At 44.6% G+C, this 24,831-nt stretch overlaps 1 protein-coding gene across 2 annotated transcripts in view; it reads left to right on the forward strand.

Annotated features, from left to right (window-relative positions):
• The window catches only part of LOC144507961 (voltage-dependent calcium channel subunit alpha-2/delta-1), a 669,448-nt gene that overhangs the window by 594,459 nt on the left and 50,158 nt on the right, over positions 1-24,831 (forward strand). For both annotated transcript variants that reach the window (XM_078235568.1, XM_078235569.1), the window contains one exon: positions 21,345-21,429. In XM_078235568.1, the coding sequence (XP_078091694.1) occupies positions 21,345-21,429 (85 nt within the window). The remainder of the gene's footprint in view (positions 1-21,344; positions 21,430-24,831) is intronic.

A 24,831-nucleotide genomic window follows, 5' to 3' on the forward strand; every position in this document is an offset into this window, starting at 1 on the left:
TCCTGTGCACAAGGTCTAACACTGAACCCCACCAGTGTTAGTGAGATCAGTGGGATGGCAACTCTGGATTGGCACAGTTGCACATGCCACTGTGCCACTTGGGCTGCTTGTTAGGTGCCCACCTTGCCCACGTCAGCAGATATTTTGCCAGCGGCTCCTCCCTGATTTTGGAGCTAGCTCCTCAAGCAAGGGACTGATTTTTTTCCGAAAGCCACCATGTCCTCATTTGACAAGGATGGCCTGCCTCAGTCTATGTACTGGTCAGCATTGAGGCGGCTTAGGAGACCTCTTGTCCTAGCCCATTATTTATTGTGTAAGGAACAGGTAGAACCCATCCTCATCTCCACACATTCCGTCCCCACTCTTTTACAGGAAAAGCAGGGAACACTCAAAAAGGCTGATGTAACGGTGTCTCCCATGTTTTTTGGGGAGGGGGAGGTGGGGCTAGAGGGGTGGGGGGAAATGTTGTTGGTGGCGGCAGTCGGATCTGACCATCTTTTGAAGTTACTTGAGGAGATCAGCCCCTCACCTGTAGCAGTTTGGGATGCACTTAGTGAATATATCAAACGCTGTGGTCCTGCACAGTGACAGCAGGGATGCCCAATCTTCAATCTCCATTCTGTAGAATAGCTGATGTAACTCAGCTTGGGTCACGGCTCCTGGTTGCTGCTGCGATTATTGGTCCGAGTAGGTTTGATTCCCAGATGAGGACTAGATTGGGGGTTGATTGCAACTCTCTCCTCTCGTCCTCTTCCTCTGGTTGAATAGGCGGCACAGTGGCATACTGGTTAGCACTGCTGCCTCACAGTAAGAAGTCTCTCAACACCAGGTTAAAGTCCAACAGGTTTATTTGGTAGCACAAGCCACTAGTTTTCAGAGCGCTGCCCCTTCATCAGGTGAGTATCACCTGATGAAGGAGCAGCGCTCCGAAAGTTAGTGGCTTGTGCTACCAAATAAACCTGTTGGACTTTAACCTGGTGTTGAGAGACTTCTTACTGTGTTGACCCCAGTCCAACACCGGCATCTCCACATCATGGCCTCACAGTACCAGAGACCTGAGTTCAATTCCAGTCTCAGATGGAGTTTGCAGATTCTCCCCGTGTCTGCATGGGTTTCCTCCGGTTGCTCCAGTTTTCTCACACAGTCTAAAGATGCGCAGGTTAGGTTGACTGGCCATAGAAAATTGCCCCTTAGTGTTGGGGGACTAGCAGGGTAGATATATGGGGTTACAGGGATAGGGTCTGGGTGAGATTGTGGTCGATTCAGTCTTGGTGGGCCAAATGGCCTCTTTCTGCACTGTAGGGATTCTATGAATAACTTGCCAGCACTCACTACTAGTTGCAGTTGAAGAAGCCACTACCTGGATGAGACATTTGGAGCTGCTATTGGACAGACTGACCTGGTTGCCATGGGGCAGTCACAGTCTTCAGCAGGGGATGGGGGTCAGGGGAGAAAACATTAGAGTTGAAGTGCAACATTGATGTATTTTATTCTAAAGTATTCGCATTGGACATAATAGATGTTGGCACTGGAGTAATTGCATGGATTACAACTGGAACCATTTTCCCTCAGAGAAGCTGCTTTAAGGTGCGCTAATCACTTCAGAATCAGGTCCCCTGGGATGGTTGTACTGATAATTAACTTACGCAGTAATTGGATGCTCATTCAGATTTAAACTATTGTTATTCCTCTGACAAGTTAGCAAGTAGCTTCAAATAGAACAGGGAAGGAACATGGAAATTGGGCTAAATGATTGTTCCTTGAGTGAGCCAGCAGAGGCATGATGAGGCAAACAGCCTTAGTTTGTGCTGTTAGATTCTATCAGTGGAATCATAGAAGAATCATAGAATCCCTACAGTGCAGAAAGAGGTCAGTCGGCTCATCGAGCCTGCACTGACAACAATCCCACCCCGGCCCTATCCCCGTACCCCCACGTATTTACCCCACTAATTCCCTTGACCCTAATGGGCAATATAGCATGGTCAATCTACCTTATCTGCACATCCTTGGACTGTGGGAGGAAACCCACGCAGACAGTGACCAAAGGCTGGAATTGAACCCGGGTCCCTGGCGTTGAGAGGCAGCAGTGCTAACCACTGTGCCACCGTGCCACCCTGAGACATTTCTCAGGGTTGCGCTCCCTCTGAAACTCGATTCCATCACAGTTCCAGTAGAGATACAAATGCAGAACAGGAGCAGCTCCCAGGAAATTCAAGCCCTTAAATGATACAAAGACTTGTCCATTCCAGAGTCTCCGGAGCAGAAGTCTAGGCTGACATTCCGTGGGAATGTTGCACTATCACGGATTGTTCATTAACCTGAGGTCCCACTCGCACTCTGATGGATTTAAAAGATCCTGTGGCATTATTTTGAAGATTAGCTGACAAGTTATCCTTGGTATCCTGCTCCACTTAACCCTCAATCAACATCATAAAAAAAGCAGAATATTTGGTCATTATCACTTGCTGTTTGTAGGAGCTTGCTGTGTACAGTTTGGATATAACTATGACTCTACTTCAATGGCAGTACGGTGGCACAATGGTTAGCACTGCTGCCTCACAGCTCCAGTGACCCAGGTTCAATTCCAGCCTCGGGTCACTATCTGTGTGGAGTTTGCACATTCTCCCCCTGTCTGCGTGGGTTTCCTCTGGATGCTCTGGTTTTATCTCACACTCCAAAGATGTACAGGTTAGGTTGATTGACCATTCTAAATTGACCCTAGTGTCAGGGGGATTAGCAGGGTAAATGTGTGGGGATACGGGGATAGGACCTGGGTGGGATTGTGGTCGGTGCAGACTCGATGGGCCGAATGGCCTCCTTCTGCACTGTAGGGATTCTATGATTGTACTAATACTTTGTTGGTTGTAAAGTACTTTAGGATGTCCAGTGGCTATGGATAGATGGAAGCCTTTCTTTCTTTAGCATCAGAGACTGAGGCAGGAGAGAGAAATCAGAAATGGAGAGAACCAAAGCAAACCAGAAATAGACACACAGCAAACCAAATTAACAATAAGGAGAAAGTGAATCAGAGAGAGAGAAGCAGATTACAGGAACTAGAAAGAAACAACAAAACTAGTAATGAGAGATAAATAGGAAAATAGAAGGGGAAGAACACAAACCAGAAGAGAGAGGGAGCATCAACCAGGAAAGATCGGTGATGTATGATCGGCAAGACTGCATAAACATGACGAGAGAGTGTGATCACGAACCAGAAAGTGTCAGAAGGTGGGCAATGCGAGAAGGCAACCTAGAGGGGGAAGGGAAAAAATGGAGCGAGAAGGAGAAGCAGCCAGAAACAGGTGAGGATAAGAAAGGAAGGGGATGGGAGAACAATGCAATGCAAGGGGGGAAAGAGAAAGAAAGCAAAGAAGAAGCAGAGACAGAAATAGAAAAAGACACAGGGGAAGAGTACAAGATGTTGGGAGATACCAAAAGTGAGAAAAACACTGGGAAAGGTAAGAGATTTATAAAAAGAGGAGTTGGAAAGACTTTCAATATGTTGCACTCAATACTTCCTGGATCCTGGCATGCAGTTGCATAGGTTCAAAAACACGCTTGGCCTCCAATCCTTCCAACCTCTTCTTCAATAATCATACACACCTTCACTTCTCCCAAAGCCTGCTGCACTGTTCCACCGCAACCACTCTCCTGGACCATCACAAAGGACAAAGAAAATTACTGCACAGGAACAGGCCCTCTGGCCCTCCAAGCCTGCACTGACCATACTGCCCGACTGAACTAAAACCCCCTACCCTTCCGGGAACATATCCTTCTATTCCCGTCCTATTCACGTATTTGTCCAGACATCCCTTAAAAGACACTATCGTACCTGCTTCCACTACCACCCCCAGCAGCGAGTTCCAGGCACCCCCCATCAGCTTTATAAATGGCATCACTGCAGCACTTGTAAAGTCAGGTTACTCTTCATCACCTTGAGAGCTACTGTTGTAGATCAAGAAAGAAAAGAAAACAAAAGAATCGTAACTGAGAGCTTTAGGCTTGAATTTTCTGACCTCGCCCGTAGCTGGGATTTTCCAGTCCCGCTGCTGTGAATGGAGTTTTGGCTGAGCGCCAAATTCTCCGTTCTCGCTGGTAGTGGTACAAGGTCAGAGAACTCGGCTTTAGTCTCAGTAATGGTGACCGTGAAACCATTGTTGATTGTTGTAAAACTAATCTGGTTCACTCATGCCCTTTAGGGAGGGAAATCTGCCGTCCTCACCTGGTCTGGCCGACATGTGACTCCAGAGCCACAGCAAGGTGCTTAAACAGAAAATGCTGGAAAATCTCAGCAAGTCAAACAGCATCTGTGGAGAGAGAACAGAGCTAACGTTTCAAGTCTGGATGATCCTTTGTCAGAGCTAACTCGAAAAGTTGGCTCTATTCTCTCTCCACAGATGCTGTCAGACCCGCTGAGATTTTCCAGCATTTTCTGTTTTTGTTTCAGATTCCAGCATCTGCAGTATTTTGCATTTTGCTTGATCCTTAACTGCCCTCAAGGGCAATTAACAATGGGCAACAAATGCCAGCGATCCCCAAATCCCATGAAAGAATAGATTTAAAAAAAAACACCTAATGCAAATAAAGACTGCTCAGGAAAGCATTACTTGTTCAAAGATTACAAACTGTTTCAAAAAGAAAATAAGCGAAAACAGTTTCCTGCATAAATCATAATAAGTTTGCATCCATTTTGAATAAAGTGGCTCGCTGCTCAAACATTCTTGACATAATTTGGTGACTGGATACCTTCTGATTGCTAAATGATGTCAAATGAATATAATTGAATTTGACTTGCAGAATTTATTCATTAAATTCATTGCAACACAGAATTAACTTTGCGAATTTCAAAATGCTGTTTTTTTAAAAAAAACCTAACACTTGCCTAAATAAGGCGTCAGTGTTCAGTGCAAAAAAAATAATGTACGAAGCAGTAATTGATTCAGAAGTCACACTGGCTGCTCACGTTGCCACTCAGTCTTTGGCATACAGCTGAGGTCGGTCCTCATCTCGTCCAAATGCAGCACATACTCCACGGGGCTACCTCTTAATTGGAACTGTAGATCCATGGAAATTGCACTTAATTGGAATAACAAATCATCCCAGACTGTGGGGAAATCGAAAGGATTCTTCCTTTCAGTTGACAGCGGTAGAAATATTAATAGTTTAAAATAAATCAAAATTAATTGAGTTATTGCAGTTAGGGAATTTTTATGGTGTTTACTCTGGAGGGTGCAGCCAATATTTACAACCTGGTGAACACTGCGCAGCTGCATTCGCGTTTGTTGTGAAGAATTGGGAGCCAGACCGTCAGTGGGACATGGATTTGGCAAGAGAATACCCCTAAATCGCTAGCATTTATTGCAGATAATGGTACACCAAAAAAAAATGTTAAAATGTGTAAAGTTGATAATGGCTGCGATTTTTCCCAAAATCTGACTAAATTTCATGTGGACCGGACCGCAATTGATCTAAACTTTTGGGAGAGTGGTGAATTCCGTATCAGTTCTGGGAGAGGTGAGACCTAACCTCGCCAGTGGGCCCTGCTGCAAAGTGGTTGGCGCTTTGGAAGGAGGCCCGATCTCACAGTGCACAGGGAGACCCCCTCCCTCCCCCACTGACATCGGGACCCACCGCCACCCCCCCCCCCCCCACCCCATCAACGGCACGTTTCCGCCCCTCCTCTCCAACATGAATCACTGGCATCAGGCCCTCCCAATGGGTCCCCCATCATGAACCCCCCTACATAGCCCCCCCTTTATGACCCCCTGGCATGGCCCCACCCCCTTTGGCACTGCCCTGTTACACTGGCAGTGCCCAATTGGCCCTGCCAGGTGGTCACTTCCAGGGTGCCAGGTCATCACAGCCAGGTGAGCACTGCCCAGCCATGTCTCCAACCACCCCGGCGGCTTTGATGGCCACCGAGCCCTCCGGTACGGCCAGCATGCCTGCTCTCTGCTGGTGGAGACTATTAGTGATTTCCCTCCAGGGGCTCGCAACGTGCCTGAGGGTTGGAGCTGAGAGAATCCAGCGTCGAATGGACTGAGCATTTTTAAAAACTACTTTAAATACGCTAATAGGCCTTGCAATGTGGTTTGTGCCTGTAGAGAGGAACTGGGATGTTTGCAAACTGTTTGGCGCCGGGCATAAACCCGTTTTAGACCCACATGCAGTGTTATGGGATCGGCACGATGTGTGCCATCTGCAGTGAGGCTGGAAAATCACCCCCAGTGTCTCCGTCTCGTGGCATGTTTGTGATGGAGAAAGAATATAATCTGTGTTTCACAGGGATCCACTGGATGAATATATACATCATAGAAGTCATAGAAACCCTACAGTACAGAAAGAGGCCATTTGGCCCATCGAGTCTGCACCGACCACAATCCCACCCAGGCCCTACCCCCATATCCCTACATATTTTACCCACTAATCCCTCTAATCTATGCATCCCAGGACACTAAGGGGCAATTTTAGCATGGCCAATCAACCTAACCCGCGCATCTTTGGACTGTGGGAGGAAACCGGAGCACCCGGAGGAAACCCGCGCAGACACGAGGAGAATGTGCAAACTCCACACAGACAGTGACCCAAGCCGGGAATCGAACCCAGGTCCCTGGAGCTGTGAAGCAGCAGTGCTAACCACTGTGCTAACCGTGCCGCCCTACATGTCGCCCGTAAATTGTTGTGGTAGATGTACCTAAACCCAAAGTAATCCTAGGCAGATGGATCTGGCGAGATTCCCCTGCAGCATAGGAATGAAGTGTTTCAGAAAAACCTGCTTCTCAGTTTAATGATTCTCCAGCGATACTCTGGTGTATAAAATTAATGAGCTTTGGGAAAGATTAAAATATAGAGCAACAAAATAAAAGCAGTGAGGGCAATGCGAATCTGCAAAAAATTTTCGCATCATCCATTTAGAGGAAGGTACAAGCAAAGGACGACTTGGAAATGCATTGTTTTCATCTCAGTGGAGACCTGTTCAGTTGACATAATCCATCAAGCCTGGAATCGCTCTTTTTGATGTTCATTGCATTACCTATTTCTGTGGAGTTGATGCAGCCATTAACTTTAATGCGACTGGCTTCTCCTGTGATCTGGAGTGTGATTATATTGACGTCTCCCTGCCCCGTGTGTGCACCTGTACATGTGAAGTCACGACGCACCAGTGTCTGGGTATGACATCTTTCAGGGGGGGCTTCCTGCGTCGTTCCAAACATTTCTATACTGTGCTTTGAACCGTCTCCACCTGTCATCTTCCAGGCTGAGATAGACACAATTTGAACAAGTAACGGCAAATATATTTAATTTGCTGGTTTAAATTAGGAACGCTTGTTAATTCCCGTAGCAAAAAGGTAGCGTGTGTCACCTCCACTGTTAGCCAGTAATTTCTCAAAAGATGCACTTGGCTGTGAAGCTCTTTTGAGGTGCCCTGAAATCATAAAGAGCATTTGTTCGATCAGCTTTATTTACGACTGAGAGGTTTTAGGTTATCTCGATAGGCATTCACTACGCTGACAGACTCGATTCAATCTTCTGCCTCTGTACTTCATTCTCATCAAAATCCCATCTACCAAACAGCCCAAGGCATTGTGCTATCCATTCAACTGATTTACTGGATGCAGGGTTCCTGTTTCTGAGTGATCTGTTGTGCCCTTTCGTAATGTGGCAGATTCAGAAAGAACCATAGAGCAGGGGAAAGAGCAGAGAGGCTGCTACATTCCTCTTAGCTTTATTCATTTGTATTAACCAGTTAAGAGAATGACCAGCCTGGATAATGAGAAATGTTAGGTACGGCCAACCTGAAAGGAAACAAACTAGAGTGCAACACCAAACAAAATTAAAGCGGTCATTTGAGGTTAACTTTCTCTAATAAAAACAGAAAAAGCATTAAGCATGCCAGGCAGTAGCAGTGGAGAGAGCGAAACAGTTCATGTTTCAGGTTATGGTTGCATCAGGTGGCAGATTTCAGTGAGGGTATCCTTATGGAAGTGCAGATGTTTCACACATTGTTGCTTGTTGAGGTTTGGGTGGAAAGGAGACCAATAGATGAAGGCAATGAGCTGAAGCATCTGTCTTTGTCAATGAAGAAGATGCTGCCAAAATCACAACAACAGAGCAGAGGTTTGTCAAACTAGATGGGCAAAAAACTCACACTGAGGAAGCACTGGAAAAATTGTCTGGACTTAACTCCACCAGTTGTGGATGGAATACTTCCTACATTACTGAGTAAAGTAAGGATGGAAATTGTGGGAGTACTGGTCATTATTTTCCAATCCATGGATATAGAAGTGGTATCAGAGGACTGGAGAGTTGAGAATTTTGCACACTTTGCTCAGAAATGGTGTAAGGTTAAACCCAGCAACTACAGGCCAGTCAGTTTAACCATGGTGGCGGGAACGCTTTTCAAAATAATAATCCAATAAACAAAATTATCAGTCACTTGGACAAGTGTGGAGTAATCAAGGGAAGCAGGAAGGATTTCTTAAAAGCAAATTGTGTTTAACTAGTATGATCCTTAAATGTGAGTTTTTGATGAGGTAACAGAGAGCGTTGATGAGGGTAATGTGGTTGATGTGTTGTATATGGACTTCCAAAAAGCATTTGATAAAGTGCCACATAACAGGCTTGTCAGCAAAATTAAAGCCTGTGGGCTAAAAGGGACTTAGTGATAGAAGACAAAACGTAGTGACAAACTTTATTTATCAGACTGGAGGAAGGTGTATAGTGATGCTGCCTTGGGGTTAGTGCTGGGACCACCGTCTTGATATATTTTATTCACTTGGATTTGGGTATACAGGGCACAATTTCCAAATGTGTGGAAGACGGGAAGCTTGGCAGTGTACTGAGCAATGAGAAGGATGGTGATGGACTTCAAGAGGACATTGACAAGCTTGTGGAAAGGGGAGACAACAGAAATTTAACACAGAAAAGTGCCAAGCAGTGCATTTTGCTAGGAAGAACATGGAGAGATGATATAAAGTGAAATAAAAATACATTCTAAAGGATGTGGAGGAGCACAGGGACCAGGAGGTAAATGTGCACAAAACCATTGAAGGTGGAAGGGCAGATTGAGAAAGCAATTATATATATATATATATATATATATATAAAATCTAATTGGATGCTGGGTTTTGCAAATTGAAGCATAGAGTGCAAAGCAAGGAAATTCTGATGAAACTTTATAAAATACCGGCTTGGTCACAATTGAAATATCAGGTGGGACTCTCCAAACGCGTTCGTCCTGCCACCGCTGCCAGTGACAGTGGAGAATTTGGTGCTCAGCCAAAACTCCATTCACTGCAGCAGCACCAGAGAATACCAGCCACGACGAGGTCAGAGGTTTCCGGCGATTCTGTCAGATTGTGGGCACCACAGTTTAGGAAAGGCTTTAGTGAGGGCGAAGAACAGATTTACTGGAATGGTTCCAGAGGTGAGGGACTTCAATTACGTTGATAGATCAGAGAAACTGGAATTGTTCTCCGTTGAGCAGGGAAGTTTGGGAGGTGTTAGAGTTGCTCAAAATCATAAGAAGTATATGGTGGGGTAGATTGAAAGAAATATCTTCCAATTGCAGAAAGGTCAAAAGCTTTACGGTCACAGGTATAAGGTGATTGGCAAAGGAAACCAAAAATGATCTGAAAAAAATATTTGTACACAATGAGGGGATTATGATCTCAAATGCGCTACCTGAAAGGATGAAGGAGGTAAATTCAATCGAGGTTCTCAAAAGGGAATTGGATTAGTACGTGAAGGGAAAAAAAATTGTAGGGCTATGAGGAAAAGGCTTGGAGTGAGGCCAATTGGTTTATTTTTTTTATTCCTTCATGGGACATGGACTTCGCTGGCTGGCCAGCATTATTGCCATCCCTAGTTGCCCGAGGGCAGTTGAGAGTCAACCACATTGCTGTGGCTCTGGAGTCACATGTAGACCAGACCAGGTAAGGACAACAGATTTCCTTCCCTGAAGGACATTAGTGAACCAAATGGGTTTTTCTGACAATTGACAATGGTTTATACTTTCAGTGAGCCGTCATGGACTGGATTGGCTGAACAATGACCTCCTGAGCTGTGACAATGTTGTGTAGGATGAACAGTCATTCCACAATACTCTTGTATTTTGATATAAACAGATTTCACGTTCTCATAATATTGAGTTGAAACACAAGCTTAAACACCAATAAGAAAAATAACTCTATGATATAAAATAGAATCATTTAGGAAGAAATCTGTTTTGTATCTATATATTTTGGATCTTTTCTTACTGAGACTTGTAGACTTTGGATGGAATGTCTATGTGGTTCTCCACAGGGGAGCATGGAATAGGATATCTCTGTGTCTAGAATTTCCTTCAACCACAACCCCTCTCACTTATTGAGCAAAGATTAATATCAGTGAACAGCTAACAAAATATCACATCAGCTTAGTTACATTAATATACGTCAGCAGTTTGTGATTATACGTTTCAGATGCTTTGTTGTTATCTTAGACCGGTTGAACCTACCAAGTGAGCTAATAACATTGTCCAATCAAAAATGAGAAACATTCAGATTGTAAAATAAATACCTAGCGGCGCTATCAATGCAAGGTGAGAAATGGTTCTTTTAAAAGAAAAAATCCAACCTATTAAAGTGAATTACTGCATCATAGTTCACTGACATCCTTTCCTTATAACATCCATGAGTCATTTGGGATCAATTGATGCCTCCCACAGATGACTCAATAGACCTCAGGGTCTCCGTCATTTCATTTGCTGCAGTTGTGTTTGATGGAAAAGGCTATGAAACGCAGCTTTTTAAAGTGTCCCTTTGACGCGATGCCAGAGATATAGGGCTGCCTCGGTTTTATTGCAGACTGAGGAAATGGGCTGGTTTCCTGAAGAGTGCCGCACTCTCCTGTCATTTCATTATAAAAGTGCAGCCACCTGTACGAACAGCCAAGGTCAGATTAAATCATGTGGTTTAAATGAAATCATTGTCTGAGTGAAAATAAAATATGGTTTATGTTACTGATACGCTGTTGTTTCCAAGAGATGCATAGATTCTGTGCCAGGCAGTTCTTAGTTTTGAAATCACAATGATATAATTCATTTACTTCAGTACATGGATTATTTTCAACTATGAGATCCATCAATAATTGTAATCCAAAAAAAGGCCTTGAAAATAGCAAAATTATTAGAAGTTGTATTTTTTTCAAAAAAATCGGAGGGCTGAAGCTTACAATTGTTGTTGACAGTGGGACTGTTGTATTACTTTTAATCTTTCAATCAAAAGAGATTACTGAAAAGAGAGATGTGTTGCTGGAACATTTTGTCTTGCGCTCAGCAGGACAAGTGCAAGAATGCCAAATTTCAAACAATCACACCAATTTATGCTGTGGGAAGAAAGGATGCAGATTGGTCAACCAGTCAATTCAGATTAAATTGCCTGCTCGATTACCGGCGGGCATCCTTCTGACGCTTGCGCGCCTGCCCATCAAGCTATCGTGCGAGTGCCCAGTGACGTCCGGATTCACGCCCGATGTCTCCTCGCTCGATTTCACATGCTTCCGTGTAGAGGTTAAATAACAGACAACCTTGCACAAAGATATCACAGGATGGCCTCCGTTTTGCCCAGGAATTTCCACTTTTCCACTCGATAGCCAATGATTTATTTCCTACTCACTAGGTGGAAACTAGGATCAGCAAGCGTAAAAGTGGAAAATAACAACCTTTGTATTTGCTAAAGTCAGGCTGTCTTCCTGCAAAGAATGACTGTTTTGGCTGATAACAATTTAGATGTATTGCAGTATTGAACTGATTTATTATTGTCATTTTTTAAAAATTCATTCGTGGGACAAGGGCGTCGCTATCTGGCCAGCATTTATTGCCCATCCCTAGTTGCCCTTAAGAAGGTGGTGATGAGCTGCCTTCTCGTATCTCTACAGTCCATGTGTTGTCCATGTGAAGGTGCTGTCTAAGGATCTTTGGTGAATTGCTGTAGTGCATCTTGTACGTACTACACACCGCTGCTACTGAGCGTCGGTGGGGGAGGGAGTGTATGTTTGTAGATATGGTGCCAATCAAGCAGGCTGCTTTGTCCTGGATGGTGTCAAGCTTCTTACATGTTGTTGGAGCTGCACCTATCCAGGCAAGTGGGGAGTATTCCATCACACTCCTGACTTGTGCCTTATAGATGGTAGACAGGCTTTGGGGAGTCAGGGGGTGAGTTACTCGCTGCAGTATTCCTAGCCTCTGACCTGCTCTGGTAGCCACTGTGTTTATGTGGCAAGTCCAGCTAAATTTCAGTATGTATTGGGATGCAGTGAAAAGTATTGTTTCTTGAAAGCTGTTACAGACAAAACATACCGTTCATAGAATACATCGTGGAGAAAGAAAGGAAAGGGTGCAAAATATAGTGTTGCTGTTACCAATAGTGTGAGGAGAAAGATCAGCGAAATGTGTGAGAGTATTACACATTCAAACTCATTTGATACGCTTGGTCTTTTTTACATTTTCTCCTAATCCCTGCTGATTCTTTCCCCTGGAGTCTTGAAGTAATATTACTAGAAATTTTAAATTACAACTAGGGAAGCATGGAAACAGATTCTGTCACAACTATCAGCAGGGAATTGGATAAATAGTTAATGGAGGTACAATTGCAGGAATATGGGATAGAGCCGGGGGCTGGATTTAGTTGGGCTGATGAGGGTGGTGCCCATTGTTTAGAACCCCTGGCAGTCCCGTGTGGGAGGTTCTTCAGGCGCACTGGGCTTTCCCTGGCTTGCCGGACGCTGGTGACAGAAGCCTCAGTCAGAGGCTGGCAGCTTCTCATTGCTGCCAGTGCCACCAGGCAACTGCTGGCAGTGAACCCATCAGAGGTCCAGGATCAGCCAAGGACCCAGGCCATAGGTGAGTGAGGGCAGGATGGGGGGGTGGAGGGGGTTAGGGGTAGTGCCAAAAGTCATTGGGATGGCTTTCAACATTCCCCACCATGTTTTGTCCCTCTATCTGGCACTGCATGCCTGATGACGAGTGTTTTCCCCACCCTCCCCACTGCCCCAGTAAGCTGCCGGCAAGCCCGACAAGGTTTGCTGGGCAGTTTTCAGGGGGTGTGGGAGATTTGTGAGGCTCCCATTTCCTGTACTCCCATGGAGAGATAGAGAATCTGGTGAAATGACAATAATCTCTTCCTCAATGTCAGTATAACGAAGGAGATAGTCAATGACTTCAGGAAGCGTAGTGGAGGACAGGCCCCTGTCTACATCAATGGGGATGAAGTGGAGATGTCAAGTGCTTCAAGTTTCTCGGTGTCCAGATCACCAACAACCTGTCCTGGTCCCTTCACTCCGACGCTATAGTTAAGAAAGCCCACCAATGCCGTTACTTTCTCAGAAGGCTAAGGAGATTTGGCATGTCCACTATGATTCACACCAATTGTTACAGATGCACCATAGAAAGCATCCTGTCCAGATATATCACAGCTTTGTCCTGTTCTGACCAAAACCGCAAGAAACAACAAAGGGTTGTGAACGTAGCCCAGTCCACCACGCAAACCAGCGTCCCATCCATTGATTGCATCTACGCTACCTTGGAAAAGCAGCCAGAATGATCAAGAACCCCGTGCACCCCGGACATACCTTCTTCTGTCGGGAAGAAGATACAAAAGTCTGAGATCACGTACCAGCCGACTCAAGAACTGCTTATTTCCTGCTGCTATCAGACTTTGGAATGGTCCTACCTTACATTAAGCTGATCTTTCTCTGCGCTCTATCTGTAACTGCAACACTATATTCTGCACCCTCTCTTTTTTCCTGTACGTACTCTATGAATGGTATGTTTTGTCTTTCACAGGATTTTCACAGTAACTTCATTGCAGTGTTAATGTTAGCCTACTTGTGACACAAATAAACTTAAACTTGTCTGTATAGCGCATAAGAAACAATACTTTTCACTGTATCCCAACACATGTGACAATAATAAATCAAATCAAATCAAAATTTAAACATTCAGCCACCACTGAATTGCAGTGAGCTCCAGGATAATGGGTATGAATTGGCTCAATTAATGAACCTAATTTGTGAGACTGCATTTCAAAGAATCCCTACAGTACAGAAGGAGGCTATTTGGCCCACCGGAGCCGACAACGACAGCAATCCCATCCAGGCCCTATCCTCATTACCACACGTATTTACCCCGCTAATCCCCCTGATACTAAGGGTCAATTTAGCATGGCCAATCAACCTAACCCGCACATCTTTGAATTTCTGACTGTGCATTAGGTTAATACCTGCCACTGGGGGAGGTATGAATCTTAACAACATCCCGCTGTCGGTGGACGTGAATCCCGTATCAGCCCCTTCCACCGTCCCACTTCATCAGGAAGGGTTTGGCTGATGCAGGGCCTTTCCTGTGAATAAGTGGGCCCACCCACTGGGGTTCCGTGGTTAATGCCAACCTGGGAAGTGGGACTGACAGGATTGCTCTTTGAAAAGAGCCAGCAGAAACTCAGTGGGCCAAACGGCCTCCTTCTGTGCTGTACTAGTCTATGATCCAAGCACCAAACATCTAGTTTGTTGTCTCCATAATTCTTCCTCATTATTTTATTTTATTTATTGCATCGAAGTAATTAAAAGGATTTGGGAGAATATTTGGTTCCAAACTCATTTGGAAAGTCCATCACTACAGCATAAATGCTTATTTTTTTCTCAAATGATTTTAACGTGTGATGTGAAATAATCCTAACTGTGGCTAAAAATATCATACTCCAATTCCCATTCTTTACAAAGATGTATCTTCTGTGAATCTTTGTAATGGTTCACACTTTGAGCTAAACGTAACCTAGTGAACATGGTAATAAGCCAACCTAATCTCTTAAATTTATAGCTCTTCTTGTGTTCACGCGACTGAGAGCTGTACACGTGAACAAACACACCCTTCGTAAATTGGAATAACCAGCAAAGCAAAAATTATTTGCAAAATAATTTGTGTTTAAGTGAGAGCTTTTAGGAGTTGTGGCCAGATTTGAACTGATTGCTAATCTTTGTACCATAACCAATTCCACAGTCCAATAAAGGAAAAAGAGACTTGAGCACAAACAAATGTCTTATAGAGAAGTGATCGAGCTTCTAAAATGTGTGCCTTTCTTGGTAAATTTAGCAGCAGACTGTGATTTACTTTGCTACCTTATACTTGGTTAGAAATGCGGAAAATTGTGAGGTGATTCACTTTGGAAGGAGTAACAGGAATACAGAGGACTGGGCTAATGGTAAGATACTTGGTAGTGTGGATGAACAGAGGGATCTGGGTGTCCATGTGCATAGATCCCTGAAAGTTGGCACCCAGGTTGATAGGGTTGTTAAGAAGGCGTATGGTGTGTTAGCTTTTATTGGTAGAGGGATTGAGTTTCGGAGCCAGGAGGTTATGCTGCAACTGTACAAAACTCTGGTGCGGCCGCATTTGGAGTATTGCGTACAGTTCTGGTCGCCGTATTATAGGAAAGATGTGGAAGTGTTGGAAAGGGTGCAGAGGAGATTTACCAGGATGTTGCCTGGTATGGTGGGAAAATCATATGAGGAAAGGCTGAGGGGCTTGAGGTTGTTTTTGTTAGAGAGAAGAAGGTTAAGAGGTGACTTAATAGAGGCATACAAGATGATTAGAGGATTAGATAGGGTGGATAGTGAGAGCCTTTTTCCTCGGATGGTGATGGCTAGCACGAGGGGACATAGCTTTAAATTGAGGGGTGAGAGATATAGGACAGATGTTAGAGGTAGGTTCTTTACTCAGAGAGTAGTAAGGGCGTGGAATGCCCTGCCTGTAGCAGTAGTGGACTCGTCAACATTAAGAGCATTCAAATGGTTATTGGATAAACATATGGATGATATTGGAATAGTGTAGATTAGAGGGGCTTTAGATTGGTTCCACTGGTCGGCGCAACATCGAGGGCCGAAGGGCCTGTACTGCGCTGTAATGTTCTATGTTCTATGTTCTAAGTCCTTGCCACAAGTTCAGTCCCAAACTGGACAATTATACAATCTAGCCCACAAGTCATAATCACACACATAACTCTTCAATGAATTTCTTATGAATTTGGTAATGACTCACAATCAGAATTCCTGGTCATTAACACGCACTCTTTAAAATATTACAACTGAAAAGAAAGCCTGGAGACAAACAAAGAGGATGTCTACCCATGCTGTGCGTCTGGCGTGGCTCACTAAACCCTTTTCCTAGAAGCCTCACTTTGTGTGTAGCCTGAATATTTTGGCAGCTCTTACAAAGTTAGCCACAGTAAGGTCACCTCAATGAGAACATGTTCTCCATTAAATAAAAACTGAAGCACAGCCGCACGTTAATAGCAGATTCTTCGTGTTGAATCATCCTGATGAGATTTTTGGCCCACAGTCAGTCTCGCTATGGGTTTAGGGTCACCCGTGTCTCCTGATCCCACGTACCCCGCAATCAGAATTTTTCCTTTATTGTTTAAAATTTAGTCATCCGATAGCCTCAGGTTGTAACAACGAAACCGTTTCTTATGTGAACTGAATACTGTAATCTCTGGTGCTCTTTGCGTGCTGTTTGGTGACTCCTCTGGCTATGGAATTTATGGCCTCTGAGGTAATCTCTATACATGTTTGAAGGTTATTGCAGGGATTTCTGCTTCCTTCAATCTTCTGAAAGCTGGGCTGATGAACACAGTGGTAGGACATGACCAACTATACAGCAACAAGCTGATTTATTCTAACATAGAACATGCCAGGGAAAAGAACAACTCTTGAATGATTGCCTCCCATAACAGTCTATCGAGCTCTGGCGTGGTTATTGCTCTTTCTGACTGGAGATTTCTCCGAAACTGATCAAGATTAAGCAGAAGCGTGGAGCTTTTACTCTCTGATCTGTGTGGACTAACTCCTTTCTTACCTGGAAAGAAAGCCAGGTTTGGCCTTTTGATCTCTCCCAGTTATTCATGCTCAGGAACTGGCTTGTTTAAAAACTACCAATTAAACCGGCTACTACCCTCTTCGGCCTGGTCTCCAAGCATTTAATTATCACTGGGTTGAATGAAGCCTTTCCAACCTATCATGTATTGGTTGGAATGTCTTTAATAAGTGCCTGTTATCTGAAGTTGATGTGGAAAATGCAAGAAGCACATTCTAGTGGTACATTTTAACTGAATTCTGTTCCGCATCCCCTTGAAATGAGAAGACTGAGGGGATCTGATCGAATTAAGAGAACGCTGGACAAATTGGAACCAATTAAGCTTTTCTGCTATGTTTCAGAATTGAAGCAGAAAAGGTGATAATGATACCGAAAAAATATAGGACATACAGGGGGAACCTTGTTACTAAAAGGGATGAAACAGATAAAATACTAAACAGTTTCAAGAAGGAAAGAGATCAGGTTCTTGCTAATGAATGATATTCAGGGTTACTAGAAATGTACCAAGGGGAGACTGTGCATGGAACAAATTTCATTACCTGCATGAAACTGTGGATGGTATCTAATGCGGGCATCTAGAGGGGGAGTGAGAGCCCACATCACCTCAAATGAGGTGCTGCTCCCTGAGATCAAGGACCCCGCGAGTAGCAATCCTGCCTGTCAAAAGCTGCTGGCCAATCAGAGGCCGGAGGTGCTTCATTGCCCTGCAGTGCCGCTGGGCAGGCGGTGGCTGCTGCCAGTACCTCACCCATCCAAGGGCTAGAATCACCAATTGACTTGGACACAGGTGAGTGATGGTGGGAAGAGGTCACGGGTCAGAGTCGTCGGGGGAGGAGGTCAGCAACAAGGGAGGGGTGGTGGGGTGGGGCGGGGAGGGTGATGTCCCTCATTCAAAAGCACTCAGTGCCTGATTGAGGGACCCAGTATCGGGATTGGAGGTAGCCCACTGAGAGCCACCCCCCTCACCCTTGGCTGTCGTATCCCTCTCCCCACCCCCAAGACCCCACTCTGTGACGTTGATTGCTTGAAGTCAATGTGGTTTGCAGGAAGTAACATTCCAGATAGGCATTTCAACTAACTTAAATTGGGAAGTGTCACAAAGGTGGTCGAGCCTGATTAAATGCCCCGTCAGCAATAAACTTGTCCCAAGGGAGGGCATTAAATTCCATCCTATGTTGCCACTAATATTGACTTGATGGTACTTGTTTGGGTGGCCATATGTCAGACGTTGGAAGGCTTGCAATTGGCTGCACTGTGGAATCAAAATTTGTGGCTCTTTTATTTATGTTTTTAGTTTTTTTTATAATGTTTTTAGTCAGAAAACAGTGATTCTTGTTAATTGGTTGTTTGTCTGACTGGGAAATCATAGACAGTGGCATTCCCCAAGGGCCAGTGCTAAGACTGCCATGGAGACAATCCGGGATTTCAAACAGAAATTAGATTGACACTGAGGGAAATAAAGATTCAGGGTAATGGGGATAGCATGAGGAGATGTTATTTATGGTTCAGGTACTGTGTCAGTTCTGGCATTGTGATGGAATGCTGTTAAAAATTCTCCAAGGGAGTCCTAGGCCACTCCACTCATGCCAACATCGTGGCATCCATAGAACCATAGAAAATTACAGCTCAGAAACAGGCCTTTTGGCCCTTCTTGTCTGTGCCGAACCATTTTATGCCTAGTCCCACTGACCTGCACTTGGACCATATCCCTCCACACCCCTCTCATCCATGAACCCGTCCAAGTTTTTCTTAAATGTCAAAAGTGACCCCGCATTTACCACTTTATCCGGCAGCTCATTCCACACTCCCACCACTCTCTGCGTGAAGAAGCCCCCCCTAATATTCCCTTTAAACTTTTCTCCTTTCACCCTTAACCCATGCCCTCTGGTTTTTTTCTCCCCTAGCCTCAGCGGAAAAAGTCTGCTTGCATTCACTCTATCTATACCCATCAAAATCTTATACACCTCTATCAAATCTCCCCTCAATCTTCTACGCTCCAGGGAATAAAGTCCCAACCTATTCAATCTCTCTCTGTAACTCAGCTTCTCAAGTCCCGGCAACATCCTTGTGAACCTTCTCTGCACTCTTTCAATCTTATTTACATCCTTCCTGTAACTAGGTGACCAAAACTGTACACAATACTCCAAATTCGGCCTCACCAATGCCTTATGTAATCTTACCATAACACTCCAACTTTTATACTCGATACTCCGATTTATAAAGGCCAATGTACCAAAGGCACTCTTTACGACCCTATCCACCTGTGACGTCACTTTTAGGGAACTCTGTACCTGTATTCCCAGATCCCTCTGTTCAACTGCACTCTTCAGAGTCATACCATTAACCCTGTACGTTCTTCTTTGGTTTGTCCTTCCAAAGTGCAATATCTCACACTTGTCTGCGTTAAATTCCATTTGCCATTTTTCAGCCCATTTTTCTAGTTGGTCCAAATCCTTCTGCAAGCTTTGAAAACCTTCCTCACTGTCCACTACACCTCCAATCTTTGTATCATCAGCAAACTTGCTGATCCAATTGACCACATTATCATCCAGATCATTGATATAGATGACAAACAACAATGGACCCAACACCGATCCCTGCGGCACACCACTAGTCACAGGCCTCCACTCAGAGAAGCAATCCTCCACAACCACTCTCTGGCTTCTTCCATTGAGCCAGTGTCTTATCCAATTTACTACCTCCCCATGTATACCCAGCGACTGAACCTTCCTAACTAACCTCCCATGAGGGACCTTGTCAAAGGCCTTGCTGAAATCCAGGTAGACAACATCCACCGCCTTCCCTTCATCCACTTTCCTGGTAACCTCCTCGAAAAACTCTAATAGATTGGTCAAACATGACCTACCACGCACAAAGCCATGTTGACTCTCCCTAATAAGTCCCTGTCTATCCAAATATTTGTAGATCCTATCCCTTATCACACCTTCCAATAACTTGCCCACCACCGACGTCAAACTTACTGGCCGATCCGGCAGACATTTTTCCTGAATTCCATTCTACATTAAGACTGAGAGGGGATTTGGAGTCCGGCTCATCCCTGTGCTGAGCCTCATGTACATATCTGATCTCTTATCAAATTCCTTTTCTCCCGCCTGGAATTATTGTCCATTTCTCGGAGAGCGACTGAAGCCCGAACCGAACCGTTGCATTACCTGCTACTATGTAGTTGATGTCCTCCCACATGACGAGGTGGGTGTGGGCAGGTTGGTGGGTGGACTGCTTTTGTCGGTGGCTCAGGGAAATGGCCTTCAATTGGGCCCTCAGTTTGGCCACCTGCCTCCAGTCAGCTGCCATTCCCACTGCTGGCAAAATGGCGGAACTGCATTGGGCAGCACTCCAGACATTTTACCAGCCTCTTTACCTTGAACACCACAAGTCTGGGCTGGTAAAATCCTTAACCAGTATGTCAGAGCACAAATTCTTGCCTATTATTGTCCAAAATCTGGGTTTTAGCCAATTGAGGGTGGCCACAACATGGAGGTAAAAGTATTTCTTGTAAAGAAAGAAGTGACAAATAGTCAATCCCCTGCTCTTGTGTGTACCTTCAACAGGCCAACTTAAAACATGAAAGACAAGGCTTCAGGTTAACCTGGGTTCTCCGTTAAGTGTGGTCCAGAGGTAAAAAGAAAAAGATATGTTCATGAAGTGATTTTGCCCACTGGACATCTCAAAGTGCTTCATAGTCAATTAAGTGCTTTTGAAGCGTAGTCACTGTTGTAAGAAGAAATATGGCAGCTGAGTTACACACACCAAAATTCCATGAACTGCAATGCGATAATGATCAAATAATCTGCTTTTCTAATGTTGATAGAGGGATAGCCATTGGCCAGGACACCATGGATAACTTCCCTGTTCTTCTTTGAAAGAGTGCCCAAGAAGTCTTTCATTTCCAGTTGAAAGGGCAGCACGGGCCTCGGATTTTGCGTTTCATCCCAAAGACAATGCGGCACCCCCTCAGTGCTGCACCCGAATGTTAGCCTTGATTTTTGTGCTCAAGTCCTTGAGTGGAACTCGAGGATGAGAAAAACAAACTGCGGAACTGGTAGAAAATATCATGGAAAACATTGCAAAAGAAAGAAATGAATAAAATATAAATTTGATGACAAAGACTGAAGTGGAACATTCCAGCTGCTGCCAAAATGTTAAATTCTTGAGGTTACACAAGTACAGAGGAGAGGGTATTGGAATGCACATCTCATCATCATATGGGGAAGAGCTCGAGTTAGTAACTATGTTGGGTCCGGCACCATTCTTATGATGAGCATTCCCATAAGCTGACTTTTATATGGCTGAATCTGTAATGACCAGCGTGTGGGAGAAGTAACAGTTATTGTGTTTGTGCGATACTGTTTGAGTGCCTGGTCTCTGCTGTTTCAGGTTGTACATCTTCTGAGCAATCTTTTATCCTTTTTTCTAGGCAAAACAGATCTCATCAATAATCTGTTACTCGATGCTGGATTTACAAGTGAACTTGTGACAAACCATTGGACAAAACAAAATCCGTAAGTCCTGGCCACCCATTTGGTTTGAGTAAGGCTTAAAACGTAAACCTTTGTTTTATTTCTGACCAAGCAATGAATTTGCCTTTGCACCGTAAGCATGCTTGTACCATATAAACATGAAAAGACACATCTCAGGGAGCTGCGGTTTACAGGAAATAAATCTTTGGAGGCGATCTTACCTTCTCGATTTCTTGCCTCTGGCGATCTTACTGGCACCGGGTATCCGGCGAGATTAGCCTCAGGCCCGAAAAGGGTCTTGCCAGCCAAGGTCCTGACTGGCAAGGATCACGTATGGTCCTGATCAAGGGGGACCTGTCATGACGGCCTTGCCAGTAGGACCAGAGGCCATTGAGGCCCACCCAGGAGGTCAGGGGTGGGAGGGTGCCCCTTGGGCAGTGCCAGCTGGACACACTGGCACTGCCAGCCTGGCACTGCCCATTGGGCACTGAGCAGTGCCAAGGAGGTAGGGCCTGAGGGGACATGGCCTGAAGGGAGTGGGGTTAAAGGGACGGGGATTTGCTGCACAGTCTGCAACCGGGGGGGTGATCGACCGGGACTGGTGGGGTGTGGGGGAGGAACGCTGCATGCTCTGGGACTGGGGCGGGGGGGGGGCGGGGGGGCAGTGTGTGATCAGCCACAACGGGCCATATAATGTGTCATTCTCACAGATGCAAGTGAAGTAGATCAAGGAAATCACTAATATCCAGTGTGAATTGTGTTTTCGCAACCTGAACAATTATTTTAAAGAATGAATTTCAGTAATTGAGCTGTTTTAAGTAAAGAGTTGGGTGGGAGGGGGAAGGAAGGGGGGGGGGGATGGGGGGGAAATATTGAGTCCGCATTAGAGAAAACTAATCAGACTTCATAATTTAACTAATTTGATATATATTGTCTGAAGTGGAATAAGCATTAGGCAGATGTTTGATTTTTTAAAAATTGTATATCACACTTAATTTACAAGAAATTATTGGCTTTAATGTGGGATTTGTATGACTAGCAAAAGCATTTATCATTGGTCTGCCCAGCCCCTAATCAGAATATACAATGGCACTTAGTCACCAGGCTGGTACAAGGCAGTCCTAAATCTTTCACGGGAATATCACGGGGCAGCACCATGGCACAGTGGTTAGCATTCTGCCTCACAGCGCCAGGGACCCAAGTTTGATTCCCGGCCTTGGGTAACTGGCTGTGCGGAGTCTGCACGTTCTCCTCATGTCTGCGTGGGTTCCTTTCGGGTGCTGGTTAGGTGCATTGGCCATGCTAAATTTTCCCTCAGTGTACCCAAACAGGCGTCAGAGTGTGGTGACTCGGGGATTTTCACAGTAACTTCATTGCAGTGTTAATGTAAACTGACTTGTGACAGTAATAAAAAAAAAATATTCCAGGTGATTGGCACCAGTGTTGCACAGGAATACTGTTTTCTGTTAACTTCCTTTGCTTAACATAAACTCATATTACAGTGAAGCAGAAGTTACATTTTGCAGAAACTTGTTGTAGTTGAAAAGAGAAGCTGCAGACATAAAGGTATGAAACAAAGGAGAGTTTTTATTGGGGAAGGTGCTGCTCTCACAGCCACTTAGACAAGTCTGAATGTCAGCTGGGCCCATCTGCTGATTATGTCATCAGTATGTCACATGATCAAATTCTTAAAGGGACCTTGCCCCAACCAGGGACAAACATGAATACACAACCAAATTGTATTCTTTTAAAAACTGTGCTAAATAATGAAGCCTTGGCATTGGCAGCAAGCAGCATGTTGCTTTTCTGGTAAGTCTGTTCTTAGTTAATTCAGGAACTGAACTGGATTATCTACAAACACAAGACACTGAATGTAAACTATCAGGAGGTTCCATTCATGAAGAACATTTGAATGTTCTTTGACCTCCTTTCTGTCAATTGCCTGATGAAGTATGAAACTAAATTGACAGGGCTGATACACACAAGTTTGGATTATTAAAACATTAAACATATAACAGTGCAGCACAGGAACAAGCCCTTCAGCCCACGATGTTGTGCCAAACATGACGCCAAATTAAACTAATCCCTTCTGCCTGCTCTTAGTCCATATCCCTCTATTTCTTGCATATTAATGTGCTTATCTGAAAGCCCCTGAAATCGTATCTGCCTCCACCACCATCCCTGGCAGCGTGTTCCAGACACCTACCACTCTCTGTGTAAAATTATTTGGCCCTCACATCTCCTTTGAACTTTCCCCCTCTCACCTGAAGTGCACGCCCCCTAGTATTAAAGATTTCAACTCTGGGAAAAAGATTCTGACTGTCAACCCTATCTATGCCTCTCATAATTTTATAAACTTCTATCAAGTCGCCCCTCAGCCTCCGCCGCTCCAGAGAAAACAACCTGAGACTGTCCAGCCTCTCCTTATAGCTAATTCCCTCTAATCCAGGCAGCATCCTGGTAGACCTTTTTTGCACCATCTCCAAAGCCTCCATATCCTTCCTGTAATGTGGTAACCAGAATTGAATGCAATACTCTAACTGCAGCCTAACCAAAGTTTTATAAAGCTGCATCATAACATCCTGACTTTTGTACTCAATGCCCTGACCAATAAAGGCAAGCATGCCATATGCTTTCTTTATCACCCAACCTACTTGTGTAGCCACTTTCAGGGAGCTATGGATTTGAACCTCAAGATCCCTCTGTACATCAATGCCATTCAGAGTCCTTCCATTAACTGTATACTTACCATTAACATTTGATCTCCCAAAGTGCAGCACCTCACACTTGCCTGGATTAAACTCCATCTGCCATTTCTCTGCCCATATCTGCAGCTGATCTGTATCCTTTGACAACCTTCTACACTATCCACAACTCCACCTATCTTTGTGTCGTCTGCAAATTTACTAACCCATCCATCTATGTTTCATCCAAGTAATTTGAATATATCACAAAGATGCAGCCTTAAAGTGTTACTTGACATATGAGGTGACACAGTTGTTGGCACTGCTGCCTCACAGCACCAGGGACCCAGGTTCAATTCCGACCTCAGTTCACTGTCTGTGTGGAGTTTGCACTTTGTCCCTGTGTCTGCATGGGTTTCCTTTGGGTGCTCCGGTTTCCTCCCACAGTCCAAGTGTCAGTTAGGTTGATTGGCCGTGCTAAATTGCCCCTCGTGTCAGGGGAATTAGCAGGGTAAATATGTGGGGGTTATGGGAAGAGGGCCTGGGTGGGTATGTAGTCGATGTGATTGATGGGTCGAATGGCCTCCTTCTGCGCTGTAGGGATCCTATGATTCTATAAAACTATATTTAAATAATAACAAAGGAATTCATTTTCTAAAATTAATTTTACTGGATTTTAACTCCTGTAACTTAGTTAATTTGTTCCCCCAATAGCTGCTGTTTTTTACTGGTGTCAACCTCAGATCAGTCTCAGGAAACC

This window comes from Mustelus asterias, chromosome 19 (genome assembly GCF_964213995.1).
Source record: "Mustelus asterias chromosome 19, sMusAst1.hap1.1, whole genome shotgun sequence".
Lineage (NCBI taxonomy): Eukaryota > Metazoa > Chordata > Chondrichthyes > Carcharhiniformes > Triakidae > Mustelus > Mustelus asterias.